Here is a 16,178-nt window from a genome sequence, read left to right as displayed (position 1 = left end):
GTAAAGCGGCACGAAGCACAAAACCGTTACTCATGGATAAATCCCTGTGGCACTAGTACAAATCGGGGCGATGCCATTGTTGAGTTTTTTTTTTCTTTTTCGCGCGGCCCGGGGACGTGTGGCTCGACGGGCGATCCTACGGACGGTATATTCCTATCCGTCCAAATCCGGGCTTGAGAGGAGATCAGAAGTCGCCGATGCCGAGGTTGCGGTAAATTTTTCACTGGTTCGGAGGTATGGGCGTGATGTGCCGATGGGTACGGAATGTGGGTTTTCAGGGAGTTTTCTCGGCTTTCGATTGTGTATCAAATAAGTTGTTGCAAAGCAAAGTTGGGGATTTTTGACTTTTTTCCACGTAATATGTAAACGAAAAAAAAAAGAAAAGGAAAAAAAAGAGAAGAAATCATCCAATACAGCTGGTTCACAAAGGCTGCAAATTGGAAAAGGTTGGAAAACCCAATGCCTGCTTACAACTGCCCTAAACTTTAAACTTGTATACTATTGGTGAATCTCCCGCGTGTTATACAGATACACACGTGTTTCTAATGGGTTCCTGGCAGTTGAATATATGGATATGCTGGCCACATTGAACTTAGTTCGCTGAGTCGGCTGATAAGCTCCTGATGCCGACAGATAGATGACAATCATGATATTCACCTACCTGTCGATCTTTCTTACTCAAATAGAACACTCAAATGAACACTTCAATGATGCAAGTGATAAAACGTCCAGCAGTGCAGACCTGAGGATACCTAACAATGTTTGAATCGACTTGCAATATGTTTTCTTAAACATGCCCTACTAATCGCATAATCAGTCAGAGTTGTGAGAGAATCCAAAAGTCAATGAAATTTTATCTATCGCTTATCTTTCGGGGTAGGTCCGATCGACCAGTTGCGGTCGGAACAGAATGGTGGGCTTGTTGGCACCTGCCTCCTCATCATTCGTTTATTGGGAGACAGACCCTTTCTGGGATGAACCCGTTTCATCTCTACAGCTTTTACCCCTTTCAGTTCATGGCCGTTTGGGCAAGACCACGCAATCCTTGCTTGCCATCAATTTAGAAAGCCTCGAAAAGTTACCACCAAAGCATTACGTAGACGTTTGTTATCAAATGTCGCTTGATTGGATATCCTGTTGTTGTTTTTTTTTTTCTCTTTTTTTCTCTTTTTCTTTCTTTCGTTACCTTTCACTCTTCTAGGCTTAGACTAGTTCTAGATAGATAAATTAGCCTTTCGGTGCTGTTTTTGAATATTTCACATGTTATAGATCATGATTTGGACAGTTGAAAGTATTGCCTCAGAATGGTGGACCCAATGCCTCGGGGGAGCACAAAAGATTCATCCCTAACTTGAAGTTTTGAGGGGCATGAATCCTATACGTGGTAGGTGACAAGCGTTGTGACAGCTCTAGAACGTATCTGGGGTATTGGATGTATTAACAAGGAAGGCCTATTAACTTATGGGGATCATGGCCCCGCTTGGCGTAGCCTCCCTTTGGTATTGTTCCGACTCGTCAGCGTTGCATGTACGTGAGGTACGTAATCAGATAAGGTAGTATTGTTCTCAAGCTCTTTCTGCTTTTTGTGTTTCCAACTGTTTTGTTTGTCTTCATCATTCCAATTCAACTTTTATGCTGCTGCTCAAAAGAAAAAAAAAAAAGAAGTCAAGAAAAAAAGAAAAAAGAAAAAGAAGGGCACGAGATAATATCAAAATAAACCACGGGTCAAAAGCAGCAGCAGAATTAACTTGCATCAACAATGACGACGACGGCGACGCCGGCTCGCATCATCACCGATGACCATGCCTTTCTTTCTCCCAGTAGGGCAACCGACGGCGAATCATCTCCTCTCTTGTCGCCAGCGTACGATATAACCCAAGAGGACGACGACGACAGGAAACAACCAGCACAGCCGGTGCCGCACATTCACTACAAGAGGGTAATCTTGTTGATCATGGCAACGGTGTGCCTGATCGAAATGTCCGTGGTGATCATGCAGGCGCCAGCCAACTCGATCATGGAGGACGTCATCTGCCGGAACAAGCTCTCACTCCCACCGGCCTCCAAGTCTGGGCCACTGACCCTCGCCGACGACCCGCGTTGCAAGGCCTCCGACGTCCAGGGCGAGCTGGCCATGATGCGCGGCTGGCAGCTGGCCCTCGACACCCTGCCCAGCATCCTGTGCGCCGTTCCCTACGCCATGCTGGCCGATCGCCTCGGTCGCAAGCCTGTCCTCATCCTGGCCTTCTTCGGGCTCCTGCTCTCCATCTTTTGGCAGGTCGGAGTGTTGCTACTCAGCACCCACGGCATCGTCCCCCTCTGGACCATCTACCTCTCCTCGTTGTGTACTTTCATCGGCGCCTTTTCCTGCACCGGACCCGCCATGCTCTTCACCATCGTCGGCGACATTTGCCCGCCCGTCCAGCGCGCCGCAGCCTTTTTCCAGGTGAGCGTCGCCTTTCTCGTCGGCGAGATGATCGGCAGCCCCCTCGCCGGTGGCCTCATGAACCTCGGCGGCCCCTGGCTGTCCATCGGCGTTTCGCTCATGGCCGCCTGCCTCAGCGTCGGACTGTTGTTCTTTGTGCCCGAAACGCTAGAGAAACGCCAGGAGGACGACGGAGAGGATGACGACAACGACGACAACCACAGCCAAAACAAAAAAAAACGAGCCGCCGCCCCGTTGACGCTCCGAACCGCCGCCGGGCTCGCGGCCTCGAGCTTCCGCGAGCTGTGGGACTTTGCCGTGGCGCACACGAACCTCCTCTCTCTCATGATCCCCATGGCGCTGTTCGTGCTGGGCCGGATGGTGCAGGACGCGCTGCTGCAGTACGCGACGAAGCGGTACGGCATCAGCTGGTCGAGCGCCTCGATGCTCCTCGCGGCGCGCACGGGCTCCAACCTGGTCTTCTTCGTCCTCGTGTTCCCCTACATCTCGCACGTGCTGACCAAGACCATGCACATGTCGACGCCGGCCAAGGACCTGCTGATGGCGCGGTGGACGGGCGCCATCGGGGCGGCCGGGTCGTTCCTCGTGGCGCTGTCGTCGACCCCCGCCCTCTTCGCCGTGTCGCTGGCCGTCTTCTCCGTCGGCACCGGCTTCTCGCCCGTCCTGAGATCGCTGGTCAACACCCTCGTCGAGCAGCACCACCTCGCCATGGTCAACAGCTTGATCTCGTTCCTCGAGCTGCTGGGGGCCTTCATCGCCGGTCCGCTGCTGAGCAAGGCCTTGAGCGTCGGCATCAAGCTTGGCGGCGCCTGGGTGGGTCTGCCCTTCTTTGCGGCCGGGTGCAGTCTGGCCCTGAGCGCTGCCATGGTGTCGGTTTACAGGCTGCCCAAGTCGGTCAAGGGTGGTGGTCGGGGTGGTGCCGATGAAGTCCTGGTTGGTGGCCGTGGTGGTCACCAATGCTAGACTTATTCTAGTTCTTGTTTGGACCATTGTCATAATGAACGTTTTAATTCTTCTCTTTTGTTGCACATAGATCGCTCTATGCCTCGATGGCATATCTCGTAGGTTTGTCTGGTAGATTTATTAATAGCACATTATATACTTGTCATTTTGAGTGCATGCAAGCCGAGTCCACGGGCATAAACGCAATGACTGCATAAGGTATCTAAACGAAGCAACAATGATAATGATCAAGAACAAATGTTGGGGGGTATCTAACAATCAGATCAAACTTAACTACTCTCAACCAAGGTTGCCGCTTCTCTCCATCTTTATTAACAACCCCAAAAAAACCCCATCCTCGATTCGTTCATTCAGGCATTTGAAAAAAAATCACCTTACGTGCACCTTGCGGTACCGAATCACCTCCTCGCCATCCTCGTCCGTAATCCTCTCAGCCTCTATCCTGTAACCTCCAATCTTGGGCCACAACTTGGTCCACACGGCCCAGTAAGCTGCACCGAGGAGCAGAACGCCGACGCCGACGATGGGGAAGACGTAGTAGGGGTATCCGTCCTCGTTCCAGTTCGACTCGGGCGGGATGAAGGGCACGATGGCGAGGAACGCATTGGCCAAGAGATAGAGGATGCTGATGGGCAAGTAAGTGTGCCAGGGGCTTGACCAGTTTTCCTTCTTGTTGAACTGGAGGTAGATGAGACCAGCAGCGACAAAAGCGTTGATCCAGGCGCCCGGGTACGTGTAAAGGTTGACGATAAAGTTGTAGGCCGAACCGGCGGGTGGCGCCAGCAGCACGATCACCGTCACGATCCAGTGCAGGAAGAGGGCGGCTGCCGGGGTACCAAATGGCTTGGTCGAGGCCCAGAAGCGACTAAACGGCAGCAGACCTTCCTTGCCGAACTCTTGATTCAAGCGAGCGTGCGCGAAGCTGACGGCTAGGACGTTACCGAGATTGGACAGGGCGACAAAAGCTGGCAGAGCGGTGCCGCCGGCACGAACTCCAAACACGTTGCGGAAGAAGATGCCGGCCACAATGACCTCGGACTTGGCCAGCTCCGACTTGGGGATAGCGGCAAAGTATGCGACGTTGGCGAGAACGTAGAGGATGGTCGTACCGCCGACGGCCAGGGGCATAGCGACGGCGAGCGTCTTCCGCGGGTTCTTCAGCTCGCCGACGACGTAGTTGGCGTTCTCCCAGCCCTTGAAGCTGTAGACAATGTTAAGGAGCGCGTTCGAGTATGCGTACGCACCACCACCACTGTAGCCATCTCCGGACTCAATGGCGAAGGCGTTGTCAAAGTTGTGCGGGTCATCGACCAGCCTGTGGCCAGCCAGCGCGGCGAACCCAGAGAAGACGATGAGCAGCAGGATGACAACCTTGAAGACTCCCAATACGTTGAACAAGCGGATACCCCACTTGGGCAATAATACGTGCATCAAGATGGCAAAGGTGACGCAGGCGACGGCGATGCCGCGGGCCTGCCAGTTGTCCGGGGTGATCTCACCGAGACCTCCAGCGGCGAATAGGACGTAGCGGCCAAAGGCGAGCGAGTTTCCTGACGAAAAGCCAAGCAGAATCATCTGAGCGGCGAGGACACACGTAGCCAGATACCGAGGGTGGCGGTACGCTCGTTCGAGATAGTTCTTTTCGCCACCAGACCTGGGGATGGCCAGGCCAAACTCTAAAAAGACTGAAATGCCGGCAAAAGTGAGGATGCCGCCGATGACCCAGAGCATCAGTGAAACACCGACAGAGCCGGTGGCCGCAAAGATGCTGGAGGGGGTGGAGAAGACTAGGTAGGTTGTGATGTAAGTGTTAGATCTCAGTCATAAGAAATATCTTTCCGTTACATGTCAAGATATGCAAGTTTAATGCTTACTTCCGGTTCCAATCATCTTGTTAAGAATTAGAAACACTGCTCCAGTAACTCCAAGCTTGCGCTTCTCGTCAACGTGGAATTTGGCGACACCCGCGATTTCTGCGTCGCTGTCGCCAACGTTGACGTGCTCATCGCTACCCTCTTTGAGGACGGCCCCGTCCCGCTCCTTTGAAAATGGAGCTGACATGATATTCGGCGTTTAGTCGAGCCCGATCTTGAATTCTGTTTATGTCTGGCTTGCTGCCCTTTTTGACAAAGAGGAGCTGCAATGTTGCTCGATGACCTGTCTCAAGGGTGTTGTGATAGTCGTCGCATGTCAGTCCGTTGGGCGAAATACAACAAATAAACTACAGACAAAGCCGCGGAGTGACAACGGCCAATGTCGAATTAGACTGAAGGACAGTAAAAACAAAAGACAAAAGCTCGGATGGCCTTCATCCTGCTATTGATACAATTGGAGGCGACATGATTTGCTTTTTATATAAAATACAATACCAAGGCTGCAAGCCAAGGCCGTTGATGAATGAAAATTTTCAAAGAGTGTAACCTAATATCCGCGCAGAATGGTAACTCGGCGGGCTTATCCTAAGATGCAAAAGACTGCAAAGCCAGGGGGGGTGGTCGGCACGCAATTGCTCGTTGCCTTGACGCAAGGCATTGCAATGGGAAGGTCAATATGGACATTGCCTGACCAGCCTGGGCCCATTGGATTACTACCTCGTCGATCGGGCCTTCTGGTTTATGGCGTATAGCTTGGCAGTTGCCATGGGGTGAAGCCCCCGCACTATTCTGGCAGTCTTCCCGTGCACCAAGTACCGCCTTGTGATCTGGATCAGCCAATCAGCCTCTGCTTATTGAGGTGGTGGGTAGGTCCCTAGGTACGGAGTAAGTAGCTAGCTCCTTGGGTTTGATGATTGATTTGATTCCCTTCTTGCATCATCATCAGCCTCACTAGCTTAGGTAGGTCACAATTGCCAGCTGTTTTTTCTGCGCCAACGCTGAAGAAATGCTTACCTCACAGTAGTTTGGAGCTTCGACAGTCCCTAAATTAAAAACTTCACCCCAGTTTGCCCAGCCAGAATTCAGTCAGGGTTCCAGCTCCTAGGTGCAGTTCAAGGCCAACCTGCTTCCATGTTTGTATTAGCGTCGATTGCGTGATCGACCATTTTTTATGGTCTAGGCCTTGGCTTTATTTCTTTCACCACTGCCAGTCCTTCATCAGTCGACCAACAGTCATCAATTCTCGCGCGAGTCTTTTTGTCGACCATGTTGTCGCATTAACCAACGATGTTATGGCATGATCAGAGCAACTTCATCGCTCCTTTTACACTCTGTTCCCCTTTGCCGTTTGACTTTCCCTTTCCCTGTTACAGCTTCTTTGCATCATCGGGGTTTGCTCTGTACAAAAACCCCCGAGTCATCTCATATAATAACCGAGTGTGAACTCTGATATCAGATAAAAAAAAACTAGACCAGCTCTAGACTGACTTTATTGATTAGACCCTCGGTGACAAGATATTTTCAGTCGAGAGCTTTCATTGTTATTAGAAGCACTTTGGCATGTCTAAATAAACTTTTGACATGTCCGGTTTTCATAAACCCCGACAATGAAGCTAACCAATGGTAGTTAGTCATGGAGTGGAATGGTATTGTTCTGTCTTCACTTCCCCAACGCCGCCGCCATGGTGGCTTTATCGGGAAAGCGGCCAATCCATGCTAGCTGAACCGGAGAGCAATTTGTATGTCCGTTGCCGACGTTAAAACAGGAAACAATATACTCGGTACTTTCTCTTCTTGCCTTGCCAGAGTTCTGTACTGGGATACTCGTTCGATCACGAGCTACTTAGAGGTTACCCATGGCGACGTCTGTGTACTTGAAAGAGGTATACGTCGTACACATGTTATTTTTCGTCAGATCTCAACTCTTCAGTCCAACCCACCACAAAGGTCACATAGGGTTACAAGGTATGTTGTACAACCAGGATCGAGCATTATCCTCGTACGACTACCATGTTCGGCCCAGGAGGAATACCTCATTATTTGCCCAGTACCACTATAGTTTGGAGCTTGACTTGTTACATGTTCTGCACGCCGCAAGGATCTACAAATTCTGCCTCATGATTCCCTTGGGACTTTTATGGCGGCACAGGCTTTTTTGTCTCTCAAAATAGTATAAACGCTCCGAAGGCGCGTGAGAAAGCGAGGTTTTCGAGCCCACTCGTTTTCGCTATGCGAACACGAATGGGATCCCGATCTATTCGGCCACTATGCTCCTCAAACACCCGAACTATAAAAAGAATGCTTGAGTTCTGTGCCCAACTCCAGTTATTGATTATGCTCGTCAAGCAGAACATAGCGATATCTTCTCATCACATCACCCTTAGTTTACGCTGAATATGTTTGAAATTTTGTTCAGACCAGCTGTCATGGCACCATTGGTGCTGTTGACTTGCTACATTATCTACAACTTCTTTCTCAAGCCAGACCCACTACCGGATCTTCCTGTTTCGGGTGCACGTGAGGGAGATTGGTTCCCGTACTGGCAGGCCAAGTGGCGTAATACCGTGGACAGTAAGAATCAGCTCAAGTCTGCGTATAGACAGTTCAAGGACCAACCGTATCGCTTCCCGATGTTCGGCGGCATGGGCGAAATGGTGGTGCTGCCCAAGGAGTGGACAAACTTCATCATGTCCCAGCCCGACGACGTCCTCAACCTCTACGCGCAAGCCAATGAATTTTTCCAGCTCGACCACACGTTTTTGGATAAGAAGCTACACTATCCGCCGGTGCATGTGGATCTGATCGCTAGGGAATTGACGAAGCAGATTGGAAACTTGGTGACCGAGATGGAAGAAGAAACAAGGCTGGCCCTCAACGAAGAATGGGGTAAGCCGGACCACTGGACCGATATCAGGGTCTATGACACGGTTCAAACGATGCTGGGAATGGTGTCAGCCCGCGTCGCCTACGGGAAGATACTTTGCCGTGAGCCCGGGATTTTCCAGCTATCTATGGAGTTTGTGCATCGAGCACTCCTGTCCGGAGTCTCATTGCACTTCACATATGAGTTTCTCCGACCGATCTTTGCTCCTTTGGTAACCATACCCGTCAACATTACAATGCGCAAGTTCCGCAAGCTCGTGGCGCCAGAGATCAAGCGACGACTAGCCGACTGGGACAGTTGCCTTGCCGACCCGGAAAAACAGCAGAAAACGTCTGGGTTCGAAGCACAACCCAACGATTATCTACAGTGGGCCATAAAACAGGCCAAGGAGTTGGGCGATCCTTATTTCTGGAAGGAAAATGTCCTGGCCGCCCGCCTCCTGATCCTCAACTTTGTCTCGATCCACACGTCCACTTTCAGCCTCGCCCACGTAGTCATGGACCTGGCGTCGTGTGATCCAAGCGTCATTCAAGAGCTGCGCGACGAGATAACATCAGTGATAGCCGAACACGGCGGGGAATGGAGCAAAAAGGCCTTGAACAAGATGGAGAAGCTCGACTCGACGCTGCGGGAATCCTCGCGCCTCAACTCCTTTGTCACCTTTGGCGGCAACCGACTAATCACCTCGCGGCAGGGATTGACGCTGCCCAACGGCCAAACGATACCCAAGGGAGTCGCCATCATGCTCCAGTCGTACTCGGTCCTGCACGACGAGGAAGTCTACCCAGACCCCGAGACCTTTCGGCCCTTCCGGTTCGCCGAGGCCAGGCGCGACGAGACGATCGACTACGTCCAGCGCGCGCGCAACGCTTTTGCCACGACCAGCCCCGAATACTTGGCCTTTGGCCACGGGCGACACGCCTGTCCCGGGAGGTTCTTTGCCGCGACGGAGCTCAAGCTCTTGCTGGCGCGCATGCTGCTGGAATATGACTTTGAAGCCAAGGAGAGGCCGAAGAATAAGTGGTATGGGATTGGCAGGGTTCCGGATATGGAGGCTACGGTGAGGATCAGGCGAAGGAAGAGGGAGTGAGGGTCAGGGGAAGAAAGGGAAGAAGAAAAAAGCAGATGATGATGCATGATTATGTGTAAGTTGTATGCGTGTTTCTCCTATATTTCTCTATGCGGGCTGGGTTTTGTTGCACTTTTGAGTAGGCACCTAGTGTTGATGATCAAAAGAATAACGCAGTCAAGAAGGTACTGTAGCTGGAAAACCTAGACTACTAGGGTCAGACTAGCTGTGGAATATTTTATCGAACTAGACTAGTTCTAGTTCTAGTGCGAGCGTCTGATATGGAACGAATTATAACCAGGTAGGCATTGGAACACTCGATTTTTATTCCCGTCTAAACGCCCAATTCTCTTATCCGAGCCGATAGGGCGGGGGATTGGTTCAGCACGACAGTATGACACAGAGCGCCAAGGGGAGGCTCGGCTCAGAAAACGAGACCATGTTGTGAAAGCCAAGGCCAAGAACAAAAGGGCAAAGAGGCAGAAAATAAAAATAAAAACAAAACAAGTGTTGTTGCTGGTCTTGGTGTTGTACAAAAATGCGCCCACTGTCAAAAAAAAAAAAAATCAATGGCATGTTGTAAGAATAAAATAAACAAGGGTTCGTAAGGGTGCTTTTGATTTAAGGAGGCGGAAACGCCACAGACGAAACTTCGGCTACTTTGAGGCGACCCGGTTTCGCTTCCAGGGCAAAAAAACCCCCCCGGATGCCGATGTATTCGCCTCCACTGTTCGAATATTCTGGGTTGAAATTGTCTAGTTCTTCCGGGTAGACTACTTCCGTTAGACTAGGTCTAGAAACTTGGGCTTTTTTTTGTGCTCAAGAAAAAAATGGCTTTCTCGTATACCATTTAGTTTGAGGGTCGCATTCCATTGTATATTTAGTGGTGGTTGCGGACGTTGGGAAGGTTATCCGGTACAGGTACGCTGCAGACGTTGCATTTGGGGCTTTGGCATCATGATTGACGATTTTTGTCCCCACAAGAATGGAGCGAGGTACTTGCATGTAAGAAGTGGAGTTTGATCGAGATTGGGCAGTTATAAATGCTAGGTAAGCATGTAAGGTAGGTACTGTACCTATAACAGGTTGACTGCTAATTCACTACCTTTACTCTGGTACAGTACCTACCTAGTTGCCAATCACTGCCCATTTCTTACCCTGTCATATTTTCCTCCCCCTGATATCCACCATCGGCATAAAGTGTCTATTAGGCGGGCTGACACAATTGTAACCTTCTTTTCATCTGAAGGTTTTTTCTCCAATGGAAGATTCAATAGTTAAAAATGACACACAACAAATCCAAATTCGTCATCTTTTGCATGAGGTCTGTGTGTGCGCGTGCGTCGTACGTGCGGGCATCCCGTTGCATTTCGTTGATCTCGGCTGTCTTTACTAATCGAGTACTACAGTATAATGAACCCACCTGTCTGTTGATATGAGATCTACAATGCAAGTACTTAAGTACTACGTGGTAATGAAAGTTAGCGCCGTTGATTTCCAGTTTTGGCATTTATAATTTGCATTGGGGGTGGGGTGGGGGCCGTGACTGCTTACGGTAAATCTATCTTTATCTTGTGTCTCTTTTTGAATAACTCGAGTAGGTAGGTACTTCGTAGGTAGATAATAGATAATAATACCCCAAGTACCGTACTAAGCTCCAAGGAGATCTTGTCTCTGGTACTGGATGCTTCTGAGTGTACCGTAATATCGTACCATAGTTAAAAAAAAAAAAAAGAAGTCAATGATTCTTTTCCAACACAACATACGAGGTCACAAAAAACAAAGTACAAAGTAAACAGTTCATGCTAAAACCTTCGGAAGACCATGCCGGACGCCGGATTGATCCGTTTTGTTTATTTCTTTTTATCCGGTTTCCTGATTGCGTGGCAGCTTGCCTCCCGTTCCTTGTGTGTTTGCATATCAAAACGCCATTTCCCTTGAATTAACACACCAAGCAACATGTCCCGCATCAAAGCAACCTCCTTCCCCCCCTGCCCACATTTTAGCAACGTTATGCAGCAGGGGTATAGTGTATACCACTGGGTCACCGACCCACTTCTCGGCACCCACCCCGGTTGATCACCCTTTTTTCACGGGTTCCCAAAGAACAAAGAAATAAAAAATTAAGATAAAAAGGAAATTCGGATCCCCTCACGAACCACGCGCTCCACACGCGCGCCTTGTTACTTCTCTTTACCCCTGAATTCGACGTGAGGGTCCCCTTTTGAACTCCATTTCTTTTGCCAGGGCCGACCGCAACTGCAACGGCGCTGCAGAAGAAGGTCCCCACAGAGGGATGGACCTTGGTGTGATCTATTGTTTTTTTTTTTCCTGTTGATGTCGTCGTCGTATGTGTTTTCCTTTCTCTATTTTCTCTTTCCTGATCTTTATGATTGTTGGACGGTTGCAGCATTTTTTTCTATTCTAACGCGATCAGTTCAGTTGTTTTTTTGACCCCCTTTTCGTCCTTTTTTTTTTGTCTGTCTCTTTGCTGATTTAGCTAAGGGGTTTTGCTCCCTGTGTGATAGCTGACAGCGACGAGAACAGGGTCGTCCGCTCCTTTGGCATCTTTTCTGTGCTTTTTGTTCGAGTTAATCTTTTTTTCTATTACTTCTGCCTACCTACCTGTGGTAGTACAATCCATTCCTTTTATTCTTTTCTTTTCCAGGAACATACCGTACGCGCTCTTCCCGAACGAAAGCAAAAATATCCTCATTTTAAAATATCTCCAAACGCCTAAAAACAAAACAAAAAAAAGCGCCATCGACAACGCAGCGAAGCATAAGCTACATACATACCTACCCACATCCCGACTCGGTGGTTTTGTTTTGGAAGACTTGGACGACCGCCACGCCGAGAGACACGCTCTTTACCAACAAAAGCCACGCAAACGTTGTTTATTTCATAAAGACACGACATTCAAGCCCACGAGAAGAAACTTTTGAGGAACTCCGATCGGCAAGGGGATAGTGAGGTGCCCAGGAAAAAAAAGCCACAAGGAAAAGCCGGTTGCCCAAGGTGGAAACAAGCCATCGGTGATTCCTGCCGGGGAAAAAAACAGACAAGACGAAAGACTTTCCAGAAACAGTTTCTAGAAACTAAACTTTCCGTCTTTAATCTTTTCATCTCCGGTTTTTTTTTTCAATAGTTTTGTTCATGATACCCTGTTAATACATCTTTTCTAAAGATGGTGTCCTTCTTTGGTCTCGGGAGGAAAAAGTAAGTTCTTATCCGCTGCAGTTATGCAGGGTCTTAAAAAGCAAAAGATACGCAAAAAAAAATTGATCAACCAAAAGCTTACCCAATCTATTAGGAAATCCTCCCAAGATACTACCACAAACGGAAATGCCCTCCCAAAGACGACAGCAATGGTGGCGGCCGCTGCCGCGGTGCACGTGGCCTCGGCCCCGACACCGTGGATGCTTCCGACGACCGACGACAAGAAGAATAACTTGAGCAGCAGCAGCAGCAGTAGTAGTTTTCACGACATACCGCGCCCGCCGGTCCTGGCCCCTAGGCCGGGGACGTCGGCTTCGATGCGCGCCAACACGTCGCCGCTCCTGCCGACGTATGGCGGCAACGCGCACGAGTTCCCGCCCAGGAGCGACAGCAGGAACCGTCCCAGGGCGGACAGCCACGCGCTCCCGCGGCCAGACATGTTTGGCATGCGGCTGGGCAACGGCAGCACGACGAGCCTGAAGCGGCCGCCGCCGCTCGGCGATGGGCTCCCCGCCAGGCCCGGCACGTCGCACGGTGAGGACAGGAGCAGACAGTGGGGCGTCAATCCACTTGATGTGCACTATGGGCGCAACGCCACCGTGCCGGTCGCGTCCAAGTCGCCAAAGATCCTGATCGAGAGCGGAAGTCGGTCAGGTGGGGCTGAGGATGGTGGTGACGACAAGCCGGTGGTGATCACTCAGGTCAACAGCTCGAGCCCGCCCTTGTTGTCGCCCCTCGAGGGATTCGCCGGTCCGCCACCCACAATGGCACTGCCGTCACCACCTAGGTCGACCAAGGGGAGCAGGGATGACGGGCTCAGGCCTGTTCGGCCGCCAGGTGGGGGTTTGCCGTCGCCGGCGATGTCGACAGATGAGGGCATGGGGTTGAGCCGGAGCGGGAGTGGAAGCGAAAAGGCCACGGATGTGGCGGCTTCGGTGGGCGGCAGTGCCGCCGCCGGCGCCGTTGGGAGCATCCCCAAGCCTATCGGGGTAGTGATCCAGTCAGTTGGTGCCAAGAGAGATACGCTGACGATGAGCGGGCCGAGGCAGCAGAGCCTGAGCATGACGATCGAGGCGTTTGAAAAGTCGCTGTTAACTGCACAGCAGGAGAGCGAGCACAGGGCCAGGTCCGTGGGTAAGTCGGGCAGGACAACGCCGCAGATTCGGGGTGATGGCAACGGCGAGGGAGACGGGAGTAGGAGCTCCAGCAGGACAGGAATGGCACCGCAAGGCCTGGGCATTTCGAACGTGTCACAAATGGGACCAGCTTCGCCCTTGCGGCCCGAGGAAAGGAGACCATCACCAGCCTTTGCCAAGAATATGGGTTCTCGGGCTCAAAGTCCCCTGGGGATTCGTGGACCACCGCCCACAGGACCACTGCCATCACCAAACATCAGAAGTGGAGAAAAGCGCCCGAACCCTCCATTCGCAGGTCGTCCCCGGCCGCAAAGTCCCATGGGGAGAGGGCCTAGGTCAGAGAGTCCCATGCGGTTGCCGCCTCCACAGAACAGAGCACCCAGGACGCAGAGCCCGATGGGACGCGGTCCGATGCCATCACCACTAGCACAACCACAACCACAACCACAACCACAGCAGACGCCAATGCGGAGTATGGGACGGCCCCCTGGAGCCAGGCGACCGACTTTGACCACGGCAGGCATGCCCGCCCCTGGCGCTCCGGTCAGCCCCGTCACGGAACAGCAGTTACCGCCGTTCACCAGAGAACCCGGCAGCGCATACAACACACAGCACTCGCCGCAGTTCGACCTCGAGATTCAGCGCCCGCTGCCCAGCCTGAGCAGCCCCACACTCGACTTTGCCAACGGTCCGGGTCCCGTCGTCACCACCGCCCCGCCAAGTCCCATCGTGCGAGCCGTCCCGCCTATAGGGGCATCCACTGCCCCTTCCAGCCCCGTGATCCGCGGACCCGTCGGTGCACTCCCGCGGAGGCCAGGCGCGGACGAGTACTGCGTCCCGCTCCCGCGCTCCAACTCGGACCGCGACGTGCTGCGCGGCCCGCCGAAGGCAGCTTTCGGAGCCCACCGCGGCAACGACTCGCCGCTGACATCTCCGCTGCGATCGCCTGCCAAGATCGACGCGCGGACGCGGGATAATACGTCGCCTCAGCCGCTCGTGATATCTCCCAGCAACCCACTCGCTCCGCCACTTCAACTCTCCCCGGCGTCGGGTCCACAATCTGCCTCCAAGCACCAGCAGCAGCACTCGCTCGAGCTCAGCTGGAGTTTTTCCAAGGAGGGGGCCGACGCCACTAAGCCGAGTAACAAGTTCGCGGCGCCGCTTCCCAGCCCCCTGTTTGCGAACCGCGACTTTGGGGGGCCCCTCAGCGCTGCCATCAGCGGCAACATGAGCAACAACCACAAACAGGTCAACCGCAGCAACAGCAGCGGGAACAGCAATATCAACACCTACAAGAACAAAAACCTCCAAGTCCCCTCCCGCGGCCCGAGTCCAGCCCCGAGCCCCAAATTCCCCTTCAATGACGGCAAGGACCACGACAATGAAGAGGACGGCATGAGCGCGCCCCCGACGCCCGACTCGACCAACTGGCCGCTTCCCTCATCGTCCCCGAACCTCAGCCACCTCCAGCCGCCACCGCCACCGTCATCCCGGTCTCGCAGCGCCAGCGCGGCCAGCCACTGGATCGGCGGAGATAGCATCAGCATCACCAAGACGACCAACAACAGCGGCCTCGGCAACACCACAACCATCACCACCAACAACATTACCGGCAGCCCATTTGGGAAACACACATCAGAAGACAGTGTGGGTAGCAACTGGTCGCGCGACAGCCCGTCGAGGCCGCCGCGGACCAAGGTCCCTCCCCCGCTCAACCTGTTCAGCGCCCAGCAGTATGCCGAGGTCATCGGGTCCAGCGGGCCGTTCACGCCCAGCCCGACGAGGAGCATGACGACACCCATCGCGGCGTGTGACGTCGCGGCCGTCATGGGTGGCGACGGCAAGGGCCTCGCGGCTCATCATTACCAACAACAACAGCAGCAGAATTATCATCACCATCCTGGAGCCATTGGGATGGCGAGGGGGTTGAGTCTCGTCCACGAGCAACAACACCTGTGGGGAGAGCATCGGCAGCCGCCGCAGCAGCAACAACAGCAGGGACCTTCGCCAAGGAGACCGAATCATGGACTAGAGGCGCCCACTGGAATTGCGGATAGATTTGGGACGGGATTTATCTAATTGGGGAGAGTGAATAGTTGCATTCTTTGCAGTGTTGATGGCAGGTGCATAAATGGAGGTTGAACCTCTTACCGTACATGATACATAACTACTTAACTTGCCTGAAAGCTTTGAGATATTCAAAGACAAGGGATCCGGAGACGGAGGAACAAAAAGAAAAAAAGCGAGGGCGTTGGGCTTTCGAAACGGCTGCTTTTCCAAGACGGAATTCCCTTTGTTTTTTTTTGTCATGTTGGTTTCTTTGGAGTTTAGGATAATTCATAATGTAATCTGGAACTCTATCCTGATTGGTTTATTTTCAAGTACTTCTCTACAAAAGAGGTCAGTCAGTTACTTTGTCTTGGATGGACGCCATAGACGCCAAGTCGCTTCCAGGACGCACGTGGGTTGTGTTTGCGTGATTCAGCTGAAGATCAAACCAACGCTACTTCCATCCTACTACCACGCCCGATTCCCAAGCTGGTTCTTGGAATCAGCTGAGGGAATTTTTCGACAGATTTTTCCTCTG

The 16,178-nt window shown here is 52.2% G+C and overlaps 4 protein-coding genes across 4 annotated transcripts; 3 read left to right on the top strand and 1 right to left on the bottom strand.

Moving 5' to 3' along the window:
* Positions 1-1,759: 1,759 nt before the first annotated feature.
* Positions 1,760-3,409, top strand: PgNI_10240 (uncharacterized protein; the record flags this gene model as incomplete). Its single annotated transcript, XM_031130214.1, has 1 exon — positions 1,760-3,409. One exon carries the CDS (start codon positions 1,760-1,762, stop codon positions 3,407-3,409), a length of 1,650 nt encoding a protein of 549 aa, XP_030979682.1.
* PgNI_10239 (uncharacterized protein) lies at positions 2,984-5,783 on the bottom strand. The gene is made up of 2 exons (XM_031130213.1): positions 5,284-5,783; positions 2,984-5,196 (listed from the first exon to the last, which is right to left on the bottom strand). The coding sequence occupies exons 1-2, from the start codon at positions 5,468-5,470 to the stop codon at positions 3,779-3,781; spliced, it is 1,605 nt and encodes a 534-aa protein (XP_030980125.1). The 5' UTR covers positions 5,471-5,783; the 3' UTR covers positions 2,984-3,778.
* A 1,926-nt stretch (positions 5,784-7,709) lies between these two features.
* Positions 7,710-9,257, top strand: PgNI_10238 (uncharacterized protein; the record flags this gene model as incomplete). Its single annotated transcript, XM_031130212.1, has 1 exon — positions 7,710-9,257. One exon carries the CDS (start codon positions 7,710-7,712, stop codon positions 9,255-9,257), a length of 1,548 nt encoding a protein of 515 aa, XP_030980126.1.
* Positions 9,258-11,445: 2,188 nt separating this feature from the next.
* On the top strand, positions 11,446-15,670 carry PgNI_10237 (uncharacterized protein; the record flags this gene model as incomplete). Its single annotated transcript, XM_031130211.1, has 2 exons — positions 11,446-12,455; positions 12,550-15,670. The coding sequence occupies exons 1-2, from the start codon at positions 12,424-12,426 to the stop codon at positions 15,668-15,670; spliced, it is 3,153 nt and encodes a 1,050-aa protein (XP_030980135.1). The 5' UTR covers positions 11,446-12,423.
* Positions 15,671-16,178: the final 508 nt, after the last annotated feature.

Source organism: Pyricularia grisea, chromosome VII, assembly GCF_004355905.1.
Source record: "Pyricularia grisea strain NI907 chromosome VII, whole genome shotgun sequence".
Classification (NCBI taxonomy): Eukaryota; Fungi; Ascomycota; class Sordariomycetes; order Magnaporthales; family Pyriculariaceae; genus Pyricularia; species Pyricularia grisea.
This window is presented reverse-complemented; position numbering and strand designations above follow the sequence as displayed.

Bases quoted from the DNA above. Each gene is read 5' to 3' on its own strand.
- PgNI_10239 (XM_031130213.1), bottom strand. From the start codon at position 5,470: ATGTCAGCTCCATTTTCAAAGGAGCGGGACGGGGCCGTCCTCAAAGAG. The intron at 5,197-5,283 runs GTAAGCATTAAA...CAACCTACCTAG, and splicing joins CAAGATGATTGGAACCGGAA to TCTTCTCCACCCCCTCCAGC.